Source organism: Myotis nattereri (genome assembly GCF_964212035.1).
Source record: "Myotis nattereri genome assembly, chromosome: 2".
NCBI classification, from domain to species: domain Eukaryota; kingdom Metazoa; phylum Chordata; class Mammalia; order Chiroptera; family Vespertilionidae; genus Myotis; species Myotis nattereri.
In genome coordinates this window covers 168,427,137-168,451,145 of record NC_138076.1, presented here as the reverse complement: position 1 = coordinate 168,451,145, position 24,009 = coordinate 168,427,137, and the positions used below count along the sequence as shown (strand labels likewise).

General features: G+C 41.8%; 1 protein-coding gene across 1 annotated transcript; it reads right to left on the bottom strand.

Annotated features, from left to right (window-relative positions):
• Positions 1-8,750: 8,750 nt before the first annotated feature.
• On the bottom strand, positions 8,751-9,149 carry LOC308513943 (small ribosomal subunit protein eS26-like; the record flags this gene model as incomplete). The annotated part of the gene is made up of 1 exon (XM_081083999.1): positions 8,751-9,149. One exon carries the CDS (start codon positions 9,147-9,149, stop codon positions 8,751-8,753), a length of 399 nt encoding a protein of 132 aa, XP_080940125.1.
• Positions 9,150-24,009: the final 14,860 nt, after the last annotated feature.

Genomic DNA, 24,009 nt, shown 5'->3' with positions numbered 1-24,009 from the left:
CACATGGTCATATCAATTGATGCAGAAAAAGCATTTGACAAAAGTCAACACCCATTTTTGATAAAAACTCTCAGTAAGGCAGGAGTAGAAGGATCATACCTCAACATAATAAAAGCCATATATGACAGGCCTACAGCCAACATCATACTCAATGGACAAAAACTAACACCATTTCCCCTAAGAACAGGAACAAGACAGGGATGCCCCCTCTCACCACTCCTGTTCAACATAGTACTGTAAGTGTTAGCCATTGCAATTAGGCAAGAAGAAGAAATAAAAGGCATCCAAATTGGAAAAGAGGAAGTAAAACTGTCCTTATTTGCAGACGACATGATATTATACATACAAAACCCTAGAGACTCCATCAAAAAGCTACTAGACTTAATACATGAATTTGGCAATGTAGCAGGATACAAAATTAACCCCAAGAAATCTGAGGCATTTCTGTACACCAATAGTGAACTTTCAGAAAGAGAGATTGTAAAAACAATCCCGTTTACCATCGCACCAAAAAAATTAAGCTACCTAGGAATAAACTTAACTAAAGAGGTAAAAGACCTCTACTCAGAAAACTACAGGACATTGAAAAAAGAGATAGAGGAAGACATAAACAGATGGAAGAACATACCGTGTTCATGGATTGGTAGAATCAACATCATTAAAATGTCCATACTACCCAAAGCAATCTATAAATTCAATGCACTTCCCATTAAAATACCAACGGCATACTTCATAGATCTAGAACGAACTCTCCAAAAATTCATCTGGAATAAAAAAAAGACCCCGAATAGCTGCAGCAATCCTGAAAAAGAACAAAGTAGGTGGGATCTCAATACCAGATATCAAGATGTATTACAAAGCCACTGTTCTCAAAACTGCCTGGTACTGGCACAAGAATAGGCATATAGATCAATGGAATAGAATAGAGAGCCCAGAAATTGGCCCGAACCAATATGCTCAATTAATATTTGACAAAAGAGGCAAGAACATACAATGAAGCCAAGATAGTCTCTTCAATAAATGGTGTTGGGAAAATTGGACAGATATATGCAAGAAAATGAAACTAGACCACCAACTTACACCATACACAAAAATAAACTCAAAATGGATAAAGGACTTAAATGTATGACAGGAAACCATAAAAATTCTAGAAGAATCCAAAGGCAACAGAATCTCAGACATATGCCGAAGCAATTTCTTCACTGGTACAGCTCCTAGGGCACTTGAAACTAAAGAGAAAATGAACAAATGGGACTACATCAAAATAAAAAGCTTCTGCACAGCAAAAGAAACCATCAACAAAACAACAAGAAAACCCACTGTGTGGGAAAACATATTTGCCAATGTCATATCTGATAAGGGCCTAATCTCCAAAATTTATAGGGAACTCATACAACTCAACAAAAGGAAGATAAGCAGTCCAATCAAAAAATGGGCAAAGGACCTAAATAGACACCTTTCAAAAGAGGACATTCAGAAAGCCAAGAGACATATGAAAACATGCTCAAAGTCACTAATCATCCGAGAGATGCAAATCAAAACAACAATGAGGTACCATCTCACACCTGTCAGACTGGCTATCATCAACAAATCAACAAATGACAAGTGTTGGAGAGGATGTGGAGAAAAAGGAACACTTGTGCACTGCTGGCGGGAATGCAGACTGGTGCAGCCACTATGGAAGACAGTATGGAGTTTCCTCAAAAAACTGAAAATGGAACTCCCATTTGACCCTGTGATCCCACTTCTAGGAATATAGCCCAAGAAACCAGAAAGAATATATGCACCCCTATGTTCATAGCAGCACAATTCACCATAGCTAAGATCTGGAAACAGCCTAAGTACCCATCAGTAGATGAATGGATTAGAAAACTGTGGTACATCTACACGATGGAATACTATGCTGCTGTAAAAAGGAAGGAACTCTTACCATTTGCAACGTCATGGATGGAACTGGAGAGCATTATGCTAAGTGAAATAAGCCAGTCAATGAAGGAAAAAATACCACATGATCTCACTCATTCATGGATAATAAAGACCATTATAAACTTTTGAACAATAATAGATACAGAGGCAGAGCTGCCTCAAACAGATTGTCAAACTGCAGCGGGAAGGCCGGGGAGGGTTGGGGGACAGGAGGTAGGGGGGTAAGAGATCAACTGAAGGACTTGTATGCATGCATATAAGCATAACCAATGGACATAAGACACTGGGGGATAGGGGAGGCTAGGGGACTGTCTAGGGCAGGGGGGGAAAAATGGACACATATGTAATACCCTTTGTATTACTTTATGCAATAAAAAAAAAAAAAAAAAAAAGAACCTCACTTCTGATTGCCCAGGAGCATTTGCTGGCCCAGGGAGAATGGGTTCACGCCAGCATTGGCATCATTTCCCAGTGTTTGCCTGGACAGAACTCACTTTTCCCACCTATGCTAGTGCAAAACCGGGCTCAGCTTCCAGTTTTCTATATTCACCCATTAACTCTCTCATTCACTTTTTAATCATTTGAGTGTCAACTATGTGCAAGACATGGGTGCTGGGAACAGTGGAGTGAAAGTCAGAAGTCTGAGTCTTTACATTTTTATGGAGGTCACAGAGAATAAACAAATAGATACATAGCATAAGGCCAAGTATGAAGGGCCTTGAAAATAAATAAAGCAGAGTCAAGGTCTAGAGAATGACAGAAGTTACTCTGTCCACTAAGGTGTTCAGGGACAGTTTCTGGGAGGTGACATTTGAATGACCTGCGAAGAGAGCCTTGTGAAAACCCATGAGACGAGCATTCAAAGCAGAGTGAACAGCAATTGCAAAGACCCCCCCACTCCCAAAAAGGAACATTCTAATGGAACTGCAAGGCTGCAGTGTAGGTGATGTGCAGTGAGCCAGGGTGAAAAGGTAGAAAATTAGGTGGCCAGGGGGCAAAGCAAGGACGGCCGTGTACACCATGGTAAGGATATTGGATTTACAGTGTGATTACAAGTAGTTAGAGAGATTTGAGTAGACCTAATTTGTCTCATGTTTGGAAGAGGATCCATTTGGCTGCTGTGCAGAGACTGGCTGAAGAAAGTGGGGAAATCAGGACACAGATAGGAGGCTATGGCTAATTTCCCAGCAAGAGCAATCCATTTGAAGATAGCACAAAAGATAGATATAAAATCATCAAACAAAAGTTATTTGGAGGCTCAGAAAAAACTTTAAAACCAATTATCATTGATAAGAGAAGATATTGGATCTACAAAACAAAAACAGGATTTTGCAAAAAAAAGAATGGAGAACATTAATAAAATAAAAGGAGCTCTTAAAAATTAAAAACATGATAGCTCAATATAAGGACTGAAGGAACATAGGGCAAAAAGTTAAAGAGAAGGAAGGAAATAGAAGAGAGAGAGAAAAGAGAAAATTAGAGGATCAGTCCATGTCTAACATCTGAATTATAGGAGTTCCAGAAAGAGGGAACAAAAGAAACAAAGAAAGTGAAGAAATAATCAAAAGAACAATTCAAGAAAATTTCCCAGAGTTGAACCACATGATTTCTAAATTACAAAGGCCCATCAAGAGCCCAGCATAGTGGATGAAAATAGATCCATGATAAGGCATCTCATTAAGTAATTTCATATCGGCACAAAGAGATGGAAAAATAGGTTATATACAAAGGATGGAGAGTAAGAATAGCTTTGGGCTTTTTAAAAAGACATTGGAAACTGGAAGTTAATGAAACAGTAGCTTATCACATGGCTCAGTTGTGAATAGTGTGCTAAAGATAAACTGAAGCATATTAAACATTTTAAGAGTGTATCTGAGCAAAAATCAATTTGAACTGAGAAGTGGTTAGGAGCACTCCACCAGCAGGAGTTGGGGAGAGGCTTTTATAGAGAAAAGGCAGAAGCAAAGTAAGGAAATTATTGACTGGCTGTAGTTAGAGCCTAGTTGTTTGTTTGTTTGTGATTGGTTCTTAGCCTTTTCTTTTTTCCTAGTATTTTCTACTAGTATTTTATTTCATTTTATTTATTTATTAGAGGCCCAATATATGAAATTTGTGCAAGAGTAGGCCTTCCTTCCTCCAGCTGCTGGCACCGGCTTCCCTCTGGCATCCGGGACCTGGACTTTCCTAGTAGCCCTGGCTTTGTCCAGAAGGTCGTTCAGAAGGACGTCCGGTCTAATTAGCATATTATGCTTTTATTATTATAGATTTATTTGTTGAATTTATTGGGATGACATTGGTTTGTTCATAGCTTTTTTGTGTGTGTTTTTAAAATATTCATTTATTAATTTTTAAATTGAATTTATTGGGGTGAAATTGGGTTCTTAACTTTTTTATTTCCTAACCTTGAGGCATTGATAGGTTTAGGTTTTGGTTTGCTAATATAAGCCATCATGGCATTAGAGCCACCTCGACCTAAAGACCTTCTTGTTTAATCTAACAGATGGCATTTCATAATAATGAAAACACTGAACACTGAGCTAACCATCACAGTATTTTACTCCATTGAGAGACAGAGGACAGGAAGGGTACATGGGTGAGTGTGATAAGGAAGGAGTATGGGGAGCCTTAAATCCACACAGTCTGTAAAGAAATCATAAAAATGCGCAAAACTTGGAGAGCAATCAAGAAGTAGTTCCAGAAAATTATTTAGAATTACAGACACAAATATTTTCTTTAAAGCTAAAAGAATTAGAGAGTAGAAAATGGGAAAAGGAATGTAACATCAATTGTAGAGATTTTTGGCTCCCTAAACTTTGCACATATATAAGTTTTATTTTAAAAACTTAAAAAATTTTCATGATAACTGTGAAATGAAGACAGAAAGTGTAGAGCAATACTGTCTAATAGAACTTCCTTTGATGATGGAAATTACATTCAATATAAAGCTACTTGAAATGTGACTAATGTGACTGAGAATCAAATTTAAATTTTCATTGTACTAATTAGTGTGCATTTAAATAGCCACACACGGCCAGTGGCTGTCATATATACATTGGCCTGCTGCTATCTAGGACCAACTTTGTTTCTTTAATAGACTCCTCTTTTTCCTGCCTTTTTTTTTCTGTCCTACTGGATCATTTCCATCAGCCATGCTAAAATATCATTTTTTCATCTTTTTAAAAAATGATGATTTGACTCCTATCCCTCTGTGACTCTCCACCCCATTTCTTTGTTCACTTTATAGCAAAACTCCTCAAGAGAGTTCTCTATACCTACGCTGTCTTACATGGTAGCCACTAGCCACACATGGCTATTTAAACGTAAATTAATTAAAATTAAAGAAAATGTAAAATGCAGTTCCTAGTTGCACTAGCCATCTTCCAGGTACTCAGTAGGCATGAGTGGCTAGTGGACACTGCACTGAACAGACACAGATTCAGGAATTCCTATCACCTCAGAGAGCTCTGTGGGACAACACTGAGAGGCCCTGACAGGGGCAGAGGAAGCGGGTGCAGCTGCTGGTTGTTTGGCACATTTGGTGCTGCAGGGAAGGAACAGAAAGTTTTCTTGCCCAGCCAGTGTCGCTCAGTGGTTGAGCGTGGACCTATGAACTGGGAGGTCACAGTTTGATTCCTGGACAGGGCACAGGGCTGCAGGCTCCAACCCCAGTGTGGGACATGCATGAGGCAGCCAATCAATGATTCTCTCTCACCATTGATGTATCTGTCTCTCTCCCTCCCTCCCTCTCCCTTTCTCTCTGAAGTCAATAAAAAATATATTTTTAAAAAAGTTGTCTTCTGGTTATTTGATTTTTCTCAGTGGATGAGAAAATAAGTTCAACAGCTGAGAGTGCGGAAGACAGAGGGATGTTGAAGCATGAGAAGAAAGGACATGGTAGGAAAGAACCTTGCCAGAGAGCAGGAGAGCAAATTGATGTGGACATAAAGAGCAGAATTTCCTCCAAGGAAGTTGGAATCATTATGTTTATTTTAATATGATTGTTGCTTTCCTCAAAGTCATTACTAAAGAGGCCATCCTTAAAATTGGCCAGTGTATGTGGGGATGGGAGCCTGAGCCAATTTTCTGGCTTCCCTCATAACGACTTTGAAAACAGGCCAGGCTGAGAAATCTGGCTGTGACCACAACCTATGCAGCAGGAAGTACGGGGAGGTCTCTTCCTGGAGATATTTTGCAGTGATAAGTTATGGGAACTTCCTCAGTTAAGGTTCTTGTGATTTTAAGAAATAGAAACCAACTCGGTCAAACTTAAACAAGAAAAGGAGATGAACTAGGATAATACAGGGGTGTCTCCTGGAACCCACAGGAGCATAGCTGGGCCTCAAGGGGACTCCAACCAGAGGTAGCCAGCGGGACTAGAAAGCTCTCAGGGACTGACACCGAATCATATTTCTCTCTTTCTTTCCTCCCTCCCTCTATAAATATGGTTTCTTATCTCTGCTTCTGCACAAGAAGCATTTTTTTTTCTTTTCTCTAAAGATCAGCTTTCTCTGCAGAATTCTCAGCACACTTGATGGGTGAGAGAGGGCTGCTGCCATATGCTTAGTGTTTTGTTTTTGGTTCTTTGTTAATCCTCATCCCAGGATATTTTTTCCCCATTGATTTTCAGAAAAAGTGGAAGAGACGGGGCGAGACAAGGAGCCAGAAACATCGATGTGAGAGAGACACATCGATTGTTTGCCTCCCACATGTGCCCCAACTGGGGCCAGGGATAGAGCCTGCAACTGGGGTAGATGCCCTTGACCAGAATTGAACATGGGACCCTTCAGACCGAGGGCCGGCGCCCTGACCACTGAGAAGCGAGGCATGCTTAGATTTTATTACCTAAGAACAAGAAACCATCTCAGATTAACAGGACCGTCTCAGTCCATCTCAAACACCTAATTGAATCTGATGAGTAAATTTAGGACAACTGCCCCACTCTGGCACAAATAACTCTGACAGGTGACAGGGCCATGGGTACAAACACAGCTGCAGGGCCCATTCCCAGGGCGTGGGGCTGTTCTCAGAGCTCCTTGGGGCCGACCCCTGGGAAGTTCCTCCTGTTCTGTTACCTTCCTCTGTCACAGCTGAAGTGGGTGAGGAGGCATTGCCTCTCCGTCGGATTGCACAGCTTTCTCGGCCCACTGCCTGCCCAAAATTAAGGTTGGGGCCTCAGGCTTTTCAGACCAGGCTCGTGGTTTCTTTGGTCCTGTTGCACAACTCTCTAAAAAATGTAGCTTTTTGACTACAGAAATGTGATCTACTTCCAGACATTTCCATTGGAAGTGATCACACTCAGTATTCTCTCCGAGGGACTTCTTACATAAGCTTTATTTCTAGGCTTTCTTGCTCCCAAACCCCTCCACCTCTCTCTGTCTCTCTCAGTACTTTGCCTAACACAACTAGTAGCAACCTCGTAGCGTACCAAGGGTCTGCTTTCTAGCATCTTCCCCCTGAGGGTAAATGATCTGCCTTCAAGGAAATCACAAGCAACGCCCTAAGCAAGTCTTCCCAGCCTCTGGTATCCGGTTCCTCCTCGCTACTGCTTCATCGATAAGCCAGTATTTTAAGGCTTTGGGTTTTTTCAGCAGTATATCACTTTTGGTAACATTTTCTTTCTTCCTTTCTTCCTTTTTTCTTTTCTTTTTGGTATTGGTCAGGGTAGGGTTACTTTAATATTGCAGTAGCAATTTACCATGAGTCTCAGTGCCCTTAATACAATAAAGGTTATTTCATATGCACCCCAGGTCTGAAAGGATCCAGGTGAGTCGCCAGGGCAACTGCCTTCCATGAGGTGACTCAGACGTTGAGTATCAGTCTTTGGCTTTGTCATCTCAACGGAGGGAATCAACCGACAAGGGAAGAGATCACAGGGAAAATGCACTTCCCTTTTCTGAGCTTTGATCCAGAAGTGAGACACATCACTTCAGTTGCTCCTTGGCAGGAAATTAGTCTTACAGCTCCACCTACCTCCAAGAGGGCTGGCAATTCCAGGGAGCACGTGGATAATTGTTGAGCAGGAAATGTCTCTGCCACAGTCCACGGAGGCCTCCTACTGAGAGAGCAAAGCTGTAGATCAAACTAGCCTGAACAGCGGGGCTACTGCAGGGAGGACCTTCTCCTGGACAGTGCCCGACCTGCGTTGCAATTTGAGTGAGAAACAAAATTTTGTTGCATTAATCCACTGAGACTTAGAGATTTCATCTTTCTTGCCGCATAGTTCATCCTGTTCTGATTAATACAAAAACATAAAAGAAGATAGGAGTAAATGAAACAATATAGCATACTTTCCCGGAAGTAACTGTAATGCCAATCAAAATACCAGTAGGATTTCCTTGGAGAATTTGCCAAAATGATATAAAGCTCGTGTAGAAATGAGACTAGCCAGTACAACTATAAATAGAATAATGAGGAAGAACTAATTTTACCCAATATTTTCAAAGAGTTAATAGGCAGAGAAATTCTAGGAAATACAGAAAGACATCACAGAGAATGTACAGTAAATAACAAAGATGTTAACAGAGAATGGATATCCCAGAAATAAACCCAAGTACATTTTGAATATAAATAGGATGGTATTTTAAGTCAATGGGAGAATATGAATAATTCAGAAACATTGTTGTGACAAAAACCAGTGGGGGAAAAATTGCTAAAGTAGTTCACTTCCTGTGTCCAAATAATTTCTAGGTGGATCAATAACTTAAATGTAAAACATGAAAAATCATTGGTTATTTTTAAAAATAATTTTGAACTGGGGAAGATCAAGGGACATATAAGACAAAACTGACACATTTATTATTATTTTTTAAAAGTACAATTTTAATTTATTTTCTCCCAGAGAATTTTTCTTCTCTCCTTAAGGACTTCGCTCCTTCCATGAGCTTCGGTGGAGGCCGTGGGGCAGCACCCGCAGGTCTAAATCGGGGTGGGGGTGTTCGGTCCTTCCAGGCTTCACGAGAACGATTCCCGACTACCTTGCTGTGAATAGCGCAGCTCACACAGTAATGCAGCTTCACATACAGTTCGGGAAGCACACAGGCATCGAAGACACTCGCTTCGGAGATGTCCCTAACGGCTGTGGCCTCTACTATGTTTTGAATGACAAACTTCTTAATGGCCTTGTCCTTGGGCACACACCAGGCACAGTTGGTACAACAAACAGGGTGCACATGGCCTCGGTCTTTTTTGGAATAACAACTGTTATTCCTTCTTTTCTTGGTCATCTGGGAAACAAGGACCCAAGAGGGGACAAATTTATTTTTGTAAAAATTAAAGTTTCTGCAAGATTGAGAATATTATATTCAAAATCAAGAGATAACCAAAGGAGAAAAAAAATGTTTGCAACTGATATAATAGGAAAGGGGGTTTTGTTTGTTTGTTTGGTTTGTTTTTTTTTAATTAAATCTTTATTGTTCAGATTATTACATTTGTTCCTCTTTTTTCCCCCCATAACTCCCCTCCACCCAGTTCCCACCCCACCCTCCTCCCTCACTTCCCACCCACTGTCCTCATCCATAGGTGCACGATCTTTGTCCAGTCTCTTCCCGCATCCCCCACACCCCTTTCCCCCCCAAGAATAGTCAGTCAACTCCCTTTCTATGCCCCTGATTCTATTATAATCACCAGTTCATTCTGTTCATCAGATTATTCACTTGATTTTCAGGGTTTACTTCTTTAATATTCAAAGAGATCTAAAAATCAGCAAGAAAAAAAAATGAACAATTCAATGAGAAAATAGGCAAAAGTTAAGCAGTGGGTAGCAAAACAAGGAAATAGACAATAAACATGAAAAGATCTTTTAACTTCTTAAATAATCAAATACTATGACTAAACTAAAACAAGATAATATTGTACTTATTATGTTTGCAAAAATAAAATTTTGCTCATACTTGAGGGTATGGGAAACATGAAGTCTCATATATTGTTAATGGACTGTAAATTGTTGCAAGCTCTTTGGAAAGTAGTTTGGCAGTAACGATTAAAATCCTATCTAATAAAAGAGAAACATGGTAATTAGCGTACGTCCGCTACCCTTCCCATTGTCTAATCAGCGAGATATGCAAATTAACTGCCAGCCAAGATGGCGGCGAGAGCCAGGCAGCTTGAAACTAACATGAGGCTTGCTTGCTTCAGTGACAGAGGACTCCAACATTCCCCGCCTGCCTTGCCGGCCTCTGAACTTGGAGTTTGAAACATTGTTACAAATATAGAAGCTAAACAAACCCCCAGAAACCTGCTTTCAGCCAGCCGGTATCTCAGAGCTGGAGTTGATACAGTGTTTCGATAATAGAACCCAAACAAACCAGATACCTGCTTTCAGCAGCAGAGGCCTCAGAGCTGGAGCCAGAGCTAAAGCTGGCCCAGAATAAAAAAAAAAAGAAAAAAAGGAGCAGTTGGGAGCTTCAGTGAAAACAGCCCTCAGCCCCTCACCCAGACTGGCCAGGCACCCCAGTCCCCACGCTGAAGGGTGTGTGACCAGCTGCAAACAGCCATCATCCCCTCACCCAGGCTGGCCAGGCACCCCAGTGGGGACCCCCACCCTGATCCAGGACACCCTTCAGAGCTAACCAGCTAGCCCCCACCCGTGCACCAGGCCTCTATCCTATATAGTAAAAGGGTAATATGCCTCCCAGCACCGGGATCAGCAGAGCTGAGAGGCCTCCTGGCACCAGGAACAGTGTGACAGGGGGCAGCGCCCAAAGCCCTTGATCACCCTGCAGCTCTGTGTGTTGACAGGGGGCGGGGCCTCAACCTCCCTATCTGCCCTGCTCTGTGCCTGATAGGGGGGAGCTCCCCAACCACCTGATCGCCCTGTGGCTCTGTGTGTGACAGGGTGCGGCGCCCCAACCCCCTGATCGGCCCTGCTCTGTGGGTGATAGAGGGCGGTGCCCCAACCCCCTGATCCGCCCTGCTCTGTGCATGACAGGGGGAAGCTCCCCAACCCCCTGATGGGCCCTGCTCTGTGCGTGACAGGGTATGGAGCCCCAACCCCCCTGATGGGCCCTGCTCTGTGCGTGACAGGGGGCAGCGCCCCAACCCCCTGATTGGCCCTGCTCTGTGCATGACAGGGGGTGGTGCCGCAACCTCCCCATCAACTCTGCCTTGAGTGTGATGGGGTGGTGCCCCAACCCCCCAATCGGCCCTACCCTGAGCGTGACTGAGGGTAGCATCACAACCTCCCGATCCACCCTGCTCTGTGCATGACAGGGGGCGGCACCCCAACTCCCCAAACGGCCCTGCTCTGAGCCCGACCAGGGGCTGCACCTAGGGATTGGGCCTGCCCCCTGCCACCCAGGAGCAGGCCTAAGCCAGCAGGTCGTTATCTTCCGAGGGGTCCCAGACTGCGAGAGGGCACAAGACGGGCTGAGGCTCCCCCCCACCCCCACCCCCCCCCCCGCCCGAGTGCACAAATTTTTGTGCACCGGGCCTCTAGTTTAAAAATAACATTCTCGCCGAAACCGGTTTGGCTCAGTGGATAGAGCGTCGGCCTGCGGATTGAAGGGTCACAGGTTCGATTCCGGTCAAGGGCATGTACCTGGGTTGCGGGCATATCCCCAGTGGGAGATGTGCAGGAGGCAGCTGATCGATATTTCTCTCTCATCGATGTTTCTAACTCTCTATCTCTCTCCCTTCCTCTCTGTAAAAAATCAATCAATAAATAAATAAATAAATAACATTCTCTCTAGCTCAGCAATTTCCCCTTCTAGGAATTTTTCCCACAGAGACACTTGCACAAGGAGGCAAATGTATACTGTACAGGGACAACATGATCATGTTATTTGTAGTAGTAAAAAACTAATGAAATTTAAATGCTTATCAGGAGAGAACTAAATAAACTACAGTGCTCTATAAAATGCAATACTACACAGCTGTTCAAAATCAATACATGTATCTGTATTGATATGAAAAAATGTCCAAACTAAATTATTTTATGTGGAAAAAAGCAGGTAGAATACAGTATTGTTACAAATGAAAAGTCCAAGGATCATCTTTTATACATATATTTATATACATGTATGTCATATATAAATACAAATTTCTAGGGGAAAGAAATCATAGCTATGATTATGATCAGCTATAAATACATTATATGTGAGGGTATAGGTGAAGAGATGGGCTTTTACTTTTCATATTATACCCATTTGTACTGTTAGAATTTAACTTGTACAGGCATTACTTTATGATAAAAAAACAACAACAAAGATTTAAACCATTAATTCTTCCAAGCAAATATCAATTTTATTTTTTTACCTGTCAATCTGTAGTTAAAAAGATATTGGCAAATACAGAAAATAGTTAGACATTCAGAATATGTTCTAAATTAGTGAACTAAGTCACCAATCGTAATGAAGGAGGAGCCACAATCTCTAGGAACTGTCCTGTTTCCCCTGCAAGGAAAACATCCCCAGGTTTTAACAATAGCCTTTATCAACATTCCAAAAAGAAAATCAATAATAGTAATAGTTCGTATTTATTGAACCGTGACTATGCTGGATTTGGCACTCAGCAGTTTTTATGAATTATCTCACTGAATCCTCACAAACTCCAAGCAGTAGGGCCAGCTATCGGTTTCATTTTACCAGTTTGGAACTAAGAACTAGAAAGATAAACTAAGAACTATTACAAGAAATCCAGGGCTTGTGTTTCAAAGCATTTGTAACATGCTTTCATGGGGCTTCCAGGCTGACTGCACCACTTACTCTCTGGGTGTCCTCAGAAGGGCGACTTAACATTCCCCATCGGTAACATGAGAATAGTGACAGGACCTACCTTCCAGGGTTGTCATGGAGATTAAGTGAGATGACACATGTGATGTGCTTAACTCTGTGCCTAGCACATAGTGAGCTCTCAATGAAAGTGAGCTATTGTGTTGTTTGTTGCAAGGCCATTAGAAAGTGGTCTCTTCTTACCTATCCAGTCTCACACCTTTCCATTCCCCTTCCCATCCTCCTTGAACTTAATCTCCAGTCTTTCTAACCCCCTTGCTCTCCCCTCCCGTGGATTTCCAAGTCTTCTGCGCCTCTGCTGCTCGCTCAGGTAGTGTTCATGCCCACCTTCCATCCCTTCTTCACCTGGCTGACCCTTATTTATTATTAAGACTCAGGGAAACTTAGGAATTACTTCTTCCAGGAAGCCTTCCTTGATCTCAACTTTCTGGGTTAGGTGCTCCTTCTTTTCATCATCCTGTGCTTCCCTCTCTCGTGGTATTTGTCCAACTGCTAAACTGTAATGTTCTAAATGCTTAGTCTGCCACCATCCAAATCTGTGGGTTCCTGAAGTTGGGTTCAAGGTTTTCTTCAGAGTTCCTCCCGTGCTTAGCAATAAAGATTTGCTAAATGAGTTAAGTGGGAACTGAAAGGAGAGTAGGCTACTTTTCGGCAACCTTTGTTGACCATCCTCAGGAGGTTATTCCTTTAGGAAAGTAGAATGTAAATCAGGCAAGTGGGGTTATTCATGTGTTAAATTATTTTATTAGTTCCTATTATTGTTCTAGGTGTAGAGGCCACCATCGTAAATGAGACAAAGAGCTCTGTTCCCTGGTGGTTATAGTCTAGCAAGAGTGGGAAAGAGAAAGACTATCAATAAATAAGTGAAAAGATTTAAATAGCGATAAGTTCTGGAACAAAAATACAACAAGGTTAAGGGTAGAGAGTGATAGGGAGCAAAGGGCTAATTTAAACTTTGCTGGCAGGGAAGGCCTCTGTGGAGGTGACCTTTAAATTGAGCCCTGACTGACAGGAAAGGTCCAGTCTTGCAGAAGTCAGGGAGCAGAGCAAGTTGAAAGACCCTGGGTGAGACTGAGTTTGCATTTTCAACGGCAGGAAGAAGGTCTGGGTGCCCAGAGCCCAGTTTTATCAAAAATGGGCCACGATGGGACCTAATAAGGCCTCTTAGGTCATGATAAGGTATCTAGATTTTGTTCTGCCCACAATAGGAAGCCACAAGGGTTTTATACAAGACAGTAAGATCATCTGATTTAATATTTTTAGAAGATGACTCTGGGCTCTGTGCAGAAGGCAAGAATAGAAGCAGCATCAGGTTATCACTGTGGTTCAATGAGATGATTGCAGTTGGAGCTGGAGATGGAGAATCGTGCATGAATTTAGGCTGTCTTGGGAAAGAGATGACAGGACTTGCTGATGGATGGAGTATTGGAAGGGAGTAACACGGAGTAAGAGGAATCAAGAATGATCCTTAAATTAGACTAGCAGCTGTGTAAACCAAGGTGGTGAAGACTAGAGGAAAAACAGGTGTGTGGGACAAGAGGGTGGGGAGGAACCAAAAGCTTAGTTTGGGGCATATTAGGTTGGAGATGCTGCTGGACACCCAAGTAGAAAGCACAGCAGCCAGTGGGCTCCATAAGCCTGAAGCTTGATGGGTGCATCTGGGTTTGAATTCCAAATCTGCTGATCACCTGCAAATGACTGACATCTCAACAGGAGGGAATAGGATAGAAAAGCAGGAGCAAATGAGTGTGGAAAGATGGTGGGTTCAAGCAGGGGATCCCTCGGAGGTGAGGACGACGGAGCCCCAACGCGCTAGGGCGTCTGCATGCACGACTCTGGGGACCAGGTTCATTGATGCAGATCCCTTTTATTGAGGAACTACAGGGGTATATATAGCATGAGGGGACCAATCAGAGGGAGACACGTTGCTATAGGCGACCAATCAGAGGGAGTCACGTTGCTATAGGCGACCAATGGCTGAAAGGCTGGGGTACTATGCATGTGGCTCTAGGAGTTAGTTCAGGCGAGCATTGCTACTTCCTGGTGTGCCGAGGAAGCATGTCATGGTGGAGTGTGCTCACACCATTGCATCAGCCGCAGCGCTGAGACATACTTCCCGAGCTCTACTACAGTGGGGTAGGGAGAAGGTAAAAGGAGAGGAGAGGAGAGGAGAGGAGAGGAGAGGAGAGGAGAGGAGAGGAGAGGAGAGGAGAGGAGAGGAGAGGAGAGCAGGGGAGGGGAGGGGAGGGGAGGGGAGGGAAGTGGGGGGAAGGGAGGGGAGGGGAAGTGGGGGGAAGGGAGGGGAGGGGAGGGGAGTGGAGAGGAAGGGAATACTTTAATAAAATACTCAGAGTGGTTTCCAACTTTACTGTTTCTCTACTTTAACTGAACAACTGCTCTGATTTACCCAACTAGCTGCCAGTCTGGGGGCTTCCAAGTAGACGTGTCCACTGTTCCCCTTCAGCTTCTCCCATGGGGTCAGCCTACTGCCCCCCAACTCTCTCCTAACTCTACATCATCAGCTCCTATTTTTACAAAATCATAATTGCAATAACAAGGGTACCTTTCATTTTCATAAGAGGTCTGGAAGGATCTACCCTAAAGTGTTAACTGCTATTTCTGCATGAAGAGATTTCAATTTTTTCTTATCTCCATGCACGTGACTAATAATAATGTGAACTAGTATTGACTTGGCAAGAAACCTTGTTGTACATGAAGAAGAGCTGCATGCAAATGTGAGCTCAGCTGTACACCAAGCACCTCAGATTCAGAGAGAGAGTAAAGTTGGGCAAAGGGCCCTGGAGTAGAGGTTGCAAGACCTGATCTCTTCATCCTGACTTGATGACAACTGGTTTGGAGCTTGAAGAAAGTCATTTGCCATCTGGGTCTCTCTCCCTTCTTAGAACAGAGCAGCCAAGTGATGGGGCCAGATCCTCCCAAGGTTGGCTGGTGCACAGGAAACAAAAGGCTACATCACCCTTGCGGAACACTGTTCAGCCATTGAACTCAAGCATCTCAAAGGCTTATGTACCATGTTTTGTTTTAAGAGAGAGGTAGCACTTCCCCCCTCCATTTATAAAGGTCGTTATAGAAACTTGGGAATATATAGACTAACACAAAGGGAAGAAAAAACATATATGTTAAAATCCCACCCCTTGCCCTAACCGGTTTGGCTCAGTGGATTGAGCATTGGCCTGCGGACTGAAAGGTCCCAGGTTCGATTCCGGTCAAGGGCGTGTAACTTGGTTGCAGGCACATCCCCAGTGCGGGGTGTACAGGAGGCAGCTGATTGATGTTTCTAACTCTATCCCTCTCCCTTCCTCTCTGTAAAAAAAAAATCAATAAAATATATATTTTTTTAAAAAATCCCACCCCTTGAAAGGAGTTCTAGTCTAGAGATCTCCAGAGGCTGAAGCCTGCTATTCTGAAAGTGCAGAAGGAGGAGAGAGGGGAGGGTCACTGCAACCCCCTCCTGCTTTTTGTTTTATTTGTTTGTTGTTTGTTTTTTCACTTCCCTGTTGTGCAGTGGAGAGTTACAGACTTTGACTTAGAAGTGGCGTTCAAATAGTTTTAACTCTGCCATATTGACTTGACACTACTGTCCCAACTTTCTTTTTTAATTTTTATTCTTAATTGTCGTAAAAATACAAATAAAAAAATGTACTGTTTTGTTATGTATATTCACATTGTTGTATAACCAATCTCCAGAACATTTCACCTTGCAAAACCAAAACTCTGCACCCATTCACTGACAGCTCCTCATTCCCCTCCCCCCAGCCCCTGGCAAACATTACCTACTTTGCATTTTGTGAATTTGACTACTCTAGGCACCTCGTGCCAGTAGAATCACATGGCGGTTTTCATTTGTGACTGCTTTATTTCACTAACATAATGTCTTCAATGTTCATCCATGTTGTACAATGTGTCAGAATTTCCTTTTTTATGGCTCAATAGTACTCCACTGTATAGATGGACCATGTTTTGTTTATCCATTTGTATGTCGATGGGCACTTGGGTTACTTCCACCTTTTGGTTATTGCAAATAATGCTGCTCTGAACTTGAATGGACAAATAGCTCTTAGGTAGCCTGGTTTCCAAGGCTTAACCTCTTGAGTTTCCCTATCCTTTGCTGTAAAATGGGTAAAAGAAGAACACCTGCCTTTCACAACCCACAAGGAGGGTACTAGTAAAACAGTGAGGGCCAGGAGCAGGAGTGTTCACACTGCCACAGAGCAGGAGTGGGGATTAGACAGGTCACACTGGCCCCCGCTGGAAATTCGTGGCAGGACTGATAAGGCTTGGAGAGACAAGAAAGACCTGCAGCTCTTCCCACGTGAGCACCCATCCTCTGCTAACCCCACGGAGCCCCCCAGCCTGGCCCTCTCATTGCTGTAGCTTTCCTCCTTGTCTTTCGTTTGGTTGCCTGGCTTCTTTGTAAAGCTCGTCTTCCCTTCCTCTCTGCCTGGAAATGTCTATTACTTTTCAAGGCCTTCTTAAGCAAGTGTCCAGTCTACAAAGCGTCTCTCTGAGAACGCAGGCATGCCCTGTATCACGCTGAGAAGTAAAGTCATCTCGACCTGAGTCACAAAAGCCAATTATCTGAGTGTATACGTAAACTACAAAACTTGGTAAAGCAACTCTTTCAGAAGCATAGGGTTCAGGAGGCTAAATCCTATCCTCATGGCCCAAGAGACATGTCTCTAGGTGTCCTGTTTGCTTCCAGAACTCCATTGACTCAGGGGACTTAGGTCTGTAATTCCCCCAGTTCTAATCTTTCATAGGCCTTTGAGGTTCCTATTAACCGAGACACGACAATGACAATAGCATCTTCATGTTGAAGCACTTGTTGGTTTACAAACCATTTTTATGTGCATTGTTCTATCTGAGTCTCGCACTCCTTTGAGGTGGGCAGACAGGGATCAGCACTTCTATTTCAAAGATGGAGAAGCAGGAGCTCAGAAGCACAGCCTGATGTCAAGGAGCCAAAACTGGATCATGCTTTCTGTCTCCTGCTTATGTGACCCTTACAGGTGGAGAAGTGATTGGGGTTGGTAAGCTGGGGGTCACCAAGGCCGCATCCGGGAGCTGCTCCCAAGTCAAAGAAATGGAGGGGATTTGAATGGCTCAGGCTTCTTAGTTCTAACTCATGATAAAACAACAATGTAGATATAGAGACATACTAGTGTATAGGAATGTGTGCACAAGGAGAGAAAGAAGCAAAAACATTTAAAATATGAGAAAAAAGGAAAACTGAATAATGCCTGATTGATTGCAGACTGGTACTGTCAGGTACATCTTGGAGTTAATTAAATTTGTAGGTAGCCATATTTGAAAGGCTCTCTGGAAGATTTATAATCCGGACTTTATCAACATGCTTAAACTATTAGCAAAAGAAAAAGCATTTTCTGTTGTTTAAAATGATGCCTTGACCTGTTGGACAAAAAAATCCATCACCTGTAAGTAGCTTGCTGCATTGCCATTAGGAGGAGTTCATACTGGGAGAAAAATATAATTATGGCAGCTCTGAATTTGTGACCTTTTCGAGTCCCTCTGAAATTAAAGGATGTAAAAGGATTTAGCCACCTCACTAAGATGCCTGCTGCTGTTTGTTTCTGTTCTGCTCCATTCATTACAACTAACTACTCCCATGTAAATAAATAGTAACATAATCCAAGGCTTTGTGCTAGTTAATTAGAATATGTGCTCCATTGTCCACTATCCCCTTAGCTCCCTCTCTCACGGCTGTCAATGCTAAAGCAGTGGCTTGTGTTTTCATATCGCTCAGAAACAACATCTCCTTCTTTTGTTGCTCCTGTAAAATGGCACGACCAGCACTTATCCAGGGGTCCTCAAACTACGGCCCGCGGGCCACATGCAAATACAAATATTGTATTTGTTCCCGTTTTTTTTTACTTCAAAATAAGATATGTGCAGTGTGCATAGGAATTTGTTCATAGTTTTTTTTTTAAACTATAATCCGGCCCTCCAACGGTCTGAGGGACAGTGAACTGGCCCCCTGTTTAAAAAGTTTGAGAACCCCTGATTATACAAGGGGTGACGTCTGCAAATTCCTGTGTTTTCACATGAGTTCGAGGAAAATGAAATGCCACAAGTTTTCTTTGAGTGTGACTGAGAGATTGTCTGTCTTACCTAGATCTCCAGTTCATTAGAAACTTCTCCCCATTGGACAGCGCTATTTGTACGTGAAGTGCCATAATAGAACTATACACAACCCTCTACAGGAGCATGAAGAAGAATTTATGGAAAAGTCCTTTGGGAAAATGTTCAGAAAATATAATAGAAACTTGAAATCATCACCTTAATTCATCCAAATGTGACTTTTTAGACTCTATTATGAAAAAAGCATGCCCCCTCCATCACTACTAGAACTAATACAGGGTGTTCAAATATTAAATGAAAAATGCAAGGCTTCCAGTCAAGATGGCACCATAGGTAAATGTGGTACTCCAATCCTCCCACAACCACATAAAAAATGCAACTTATCTTCAGAACAACCTTCATTCAGAACCACCTAAAATCTAGCTGAATGAAAGTCCTACAGCCAGGGGAAAAGAAGAAGAAGCCACATCGAGACTGGTAGAAGAGGCAGAGGCACAGAGTAGGCTGCTTCTACACCCATGTGTGGCGGTTTTTAATCAGGAGGGAGATCTTTAATTCAGAAGTTCCCCTTGAGGAGCCGAAGAGTCCCAACTTCATACCAGGGTTCCAATGCTAGGAAAAGAAGTCCCCATAATTTTGGGCTGTAAGAACCAGCGGGGATTGAGGTGGAGTGACACAGAAGCTTCTGGAGTCCTGGGTAGTTCCTCTTAAAGGGCCACACATGCACTTACTTGGACTCACTCTCTCTGAGCTCAAACTCTAGGGCAGAAGTTTGAAAGGAGCCAGTGACATACAGAGAACTAAATTGTCTGGCATCAGGGCAAAAGCTGATGGTGGGCAACTTTCTCGTAAACAAAAGTACTGATGGAAGTCATTGCTCCTTTGCTGAGCCCTCCCCATCACAGAGCTGACAAGCCAGCACCATACCTGAGTCTTCATCAACCTGCCTCACACTGTTGGCCCCACCCTGTGATTCCCTAAGACCCCACCGCACCCAACTTGTGGGTTTATCAAAGCCATTTCCAGTGGCTTTTCCATACAACTGGCCTCTCTTGTTTCATGCTTTGGACATTCCTAAAATATCTCAAGCAAGCAGTAGGTGGCCTCAGTGCGCCCTGTTCTTCTCACTAAGTGGCCCCAAGCCTGGCACTAGCAGCAGCCCACCTTGGTTCACAGACCAGCCTCTCCTGGGCACTTCAAAGTCCAACACAAGTAGCAGTCTTCTGCAGGCTGCTCGGTAGCTCATGCTGGGTGGCCCTAGGCAGGGCACAGGCAGTGGCTTACTTTGCAGCTCCTGGGAGGCCTCAGAACCAGTACACTCAGTAGACAGCTTTAGACCACACCAGATTACAACCATACAACCTCCACAAGTGACACACTTATAGCCCTATAGGATACCTATTACACAAGGCCATCCTACCAAATCCAGAAGACATAGCAGCTCTACCTAATGCATAGCAAAACACTGGGAAGCAGCCAAAATGCAGAGGCAAAGAAGAAACATGTCTCAGGTGAAAGAACAAAAGAAATTTTCAGAAAAAGAACTAAATGAAATGAAAGCAAGCAAACTATTAGATATAGATTCAAAACAATGTTTATAGAATGTTCAAGGAACTTAATAAGAACTTCAGCAGCATTAAAAAGAACATGGGAACCATAAAAAAGAACCAGTTAGATATGAAGGATAAACTAACTGAAATAAAAAATAATTTACAGGGAATCAACAGAAGTGAATGCCAAAAATCAAATCAGCAATTTCAAATAGAGGAAGCAAAAAATACCCAATCAGAGCAACTAAAAGAAAAAAAGAATACAAAAATATGAAGATAATATAAGGAACCTCTGGGACAATTTCGAGTGTACTAACATTCACATCATGGGACTGCCAGAAGGAGAAGAGAAGGAGCAAGAAATTGAAAACTAATTTGAAAAAATGATGACCTTACCTGGTGAAAGAAATAGACATACAAGTTCAGGAAGAGCTGAGAGTCCCAAACAAGATGAATCCAAAGAGGCCCACACCAAGACACATCATAATTAAAATGCCAAGGGTTAAAGACAAAGAGAAAATCTTAAAAGCAGCAAGAAAAAAAGCAGTTAGTTACCAACAAGGGAGCTCTCATAGACTGTCAACAGATTTCTCAACAGAAACTTTGCAGGTCAGAAGGGAGTGGCAAGAAATATTTAAAGTGATGAATGATAAGGACCTATAACCAAGATTACTCTACCCAGAAAAGCTATCATTTAGAATTGAAGTTCAGAGAAAGAGCTTCACAGACAAAAGAAAGTTAAAGGAGTTCATCACCACCAGACCAGTACTACAAGAAATGTTAAAGGTCTTCTTTAAGAAGAAGAAGAAGGAGAAGAAAAGGAGTAAAAACATGAACAATAAAATGGCAATAAATACGTATCTATCAACAATTGAATCTAAAAATAAAAATAAATGAAGAAGCAGAACAGAAACAGATTCATAGATACAGAGAACATTTTGATGATTGCCAGATGGGAGGGGAGTTGGAGGCATGTGTGAAAAAAGGTGAAGGGATTTAGAAGTACATATTAGTAGTTGTAGCATAGTCATGTCAGTATAAAGTACAGTATAGGGAATACAGTCAATAATATTATGTATGGTATCAGATGGGTACAAGATTTATCAGGATGATCACTTAGTAAGTTATATATGTCTAATCATTGGGGTGTACACCTGAAACTAATATAATATTGTATGTCAATTATAATTGAAAAATAAAAAGTTATTAAATAACAGAAAAATGCAAAAGGGAAGAGAGGAAAGAACAACATTTTTGTAGCTAAGAAATCATTTGTTTTTGTGAAAAGAGAAATGATAAAACATGTGAAGTAATGATAAATTATTTCTAAATATTCCTGAGTAAACTAAGCAACTAAAAAATTTGTGTTTATTTCAGCAATAAATATGGAGTGTCCCCCCCAAAATGTATACACACTTTAACAGCTGATAACTTAATTTTCACTCCTGTTTAGTTTTAACTTATTTGAAATAATGGCTGAAGCTTTGAACAAAAAAAATTTATCCTAAAGTGCCACTAAACTTTTTTTATGGAAATACATAAAAGATAAAGTTTATGGTACAACACTGCAACAGTTGACGAATTGCGGGTGCACAAATACCAAACAAAATTATTCTTGATGTTTGTGATTCCATTGCTTCCTATTATCAGCAGTGCCCAGAACAGAATGGTCATCAGTTTGAAAAGAGGCATTGGCAAGAAAAATGATTCTTTTCTGTAGATTCTTTTAAATTCTAAAAATGAACTGTACATGAATAAATACTGACTTTATAATCATTCAAAGTGTGTACACATTTTGGGGGGCACCCCGTATGAAAGATAGTCTGGGAAATCCCATTCATGTTACAAAGACAGTAGGACTGAAAAATGTAGGAACAGTTATTTTCAATAACGTTACTTTTAGAAAGAAAATAAGAATTTTTAAAATTACTGAAATATAGTACTTATGAAATAAAGTGTGTCAGCTTTGTGCACAGCTGTATGTTTCTCATTGCTTAGAACTATGGCATGAGGTAGATTCTGAAGAAGCTGTTGAATAAATCTCAGCCAAAAGATTACAAATATGCTAAGATGATTGGCAGGAAGTCACCTTTGAAAATCTTTACATTATAAAGGAGTCTGGAATGTCACAGTGGAACTACCAGGGCCAGAGAATTTCCTTCCAGTCTTTGGGTGCTTGCTTAACATCATTAGGTGGTTAGACTAACCTGTGTTGAGGCCCCACTACTGCGGGGCCTGGGATGCAAGAGGCTAAGGCTGCCTGCTTTAGTGGGAGGAGGTAGACAAGGAAACGGGGGTATTTGCCACAACTGAGGGAAGCACAGGGACGCGGAATCCAGATGGAGAGAGTTGGCCGTGAACTTCTGAAGAAATAACACATTTTTGTTTATTGAAGTCTTTTCCACATCTACCCATCATTCAACAATCACTCTTTAAGCACTTAGAGTGTGCCAGGCAGATTTGGGGCTAGAAAGAAAATATTGTGTAAGACGGTGCCATTTCTGAGAGCCTGAAGGTCTGGTTTGAGGACACACATTGTAAATCACAAGTGCAGTGAAGGGTGAGAGCCATGCTGGAGGCGAGCCTGGCATAGGCAGGGGATCATATAAGGGGAAGGTTTAGAGGTAGGGAAGGACCAAGTCCCCCCCCCCCCTCCCCCCAGCAATGGGAAAGCCCCTGTCGGGTCCACTGAGCAGCCTGGTTTCCCCACCAGAAACCCCACGGGCCCAGGGAACAGGGCAGGGGACTCAAGCTCGGATCTCTGAAAGTTCAGTTTGCTGAAAAATAAATTGTCACATCATCAATTTACCAAGTTTACCATTTTACCAAAAGAAAAATTTCTTTTAATTATTTATAAACTTTTGTCTTCAATGGCACAATTTTAGTAGTTTGGGAGTATTTCTATAATTTTCATTAACAAGGTTTCATTTTTGTCTTCATAGTAGCATTTAAAGAAATCATTAAGTGTTTTTCAGCTGCATTAAAATTCAGAAATCATTTCATAGCTAAAATGTCAGTGCTTACTTCCCACAAGATTTTTTTCAGTTTATACTGATTTCTTTGATGCTTTTTTTTGTTTTGCCAATATTTTAGCATATTTGTGATTGTTCTGTCAATTTCTCAAGTACTTTATGAATCCTACTTTTCTAACAATTAAATAATTCAAATTTACAGTGTGATATAGTTGTTTCTGTAACTTCCAGTTTATTTCTCACTTTACCAGTCTCTTTAGCATTTAAGGATTTTTTAAAATCCATTAAAATAAAATCTTTTCACAATTTTGTCTTTACATTTAGTGAATATCAAACTTGAGGCATTAGTCATGGAAATCATTATCATACACTCTTCTGGGCACCCTCACATCCTTTTCCTGATACCTTGGTTTATTTTATCCTAATTGGTCCTTGTTAGGAATTTCAAATATCATCATTTCTTATCAGGATAGTTTGAACTATAATTTTTTTCAGGTGCTTTTGAATTTAAAATTTAAATAACTCTGAATTAAATAACTGGAAATCCCTAGTTAAAACTTCATCCCTTTTCCTTGAGCCTTTACCACTTTACTATATTTTTATTTAATGTAATATAAGTTTTTAATTATTAGAAGTTCAAATTTAAAACTGATATACCATTCAAGGAATTGGGAAAGAATGGCAAACATTGAAAAATAGAATAATGGCATTCAA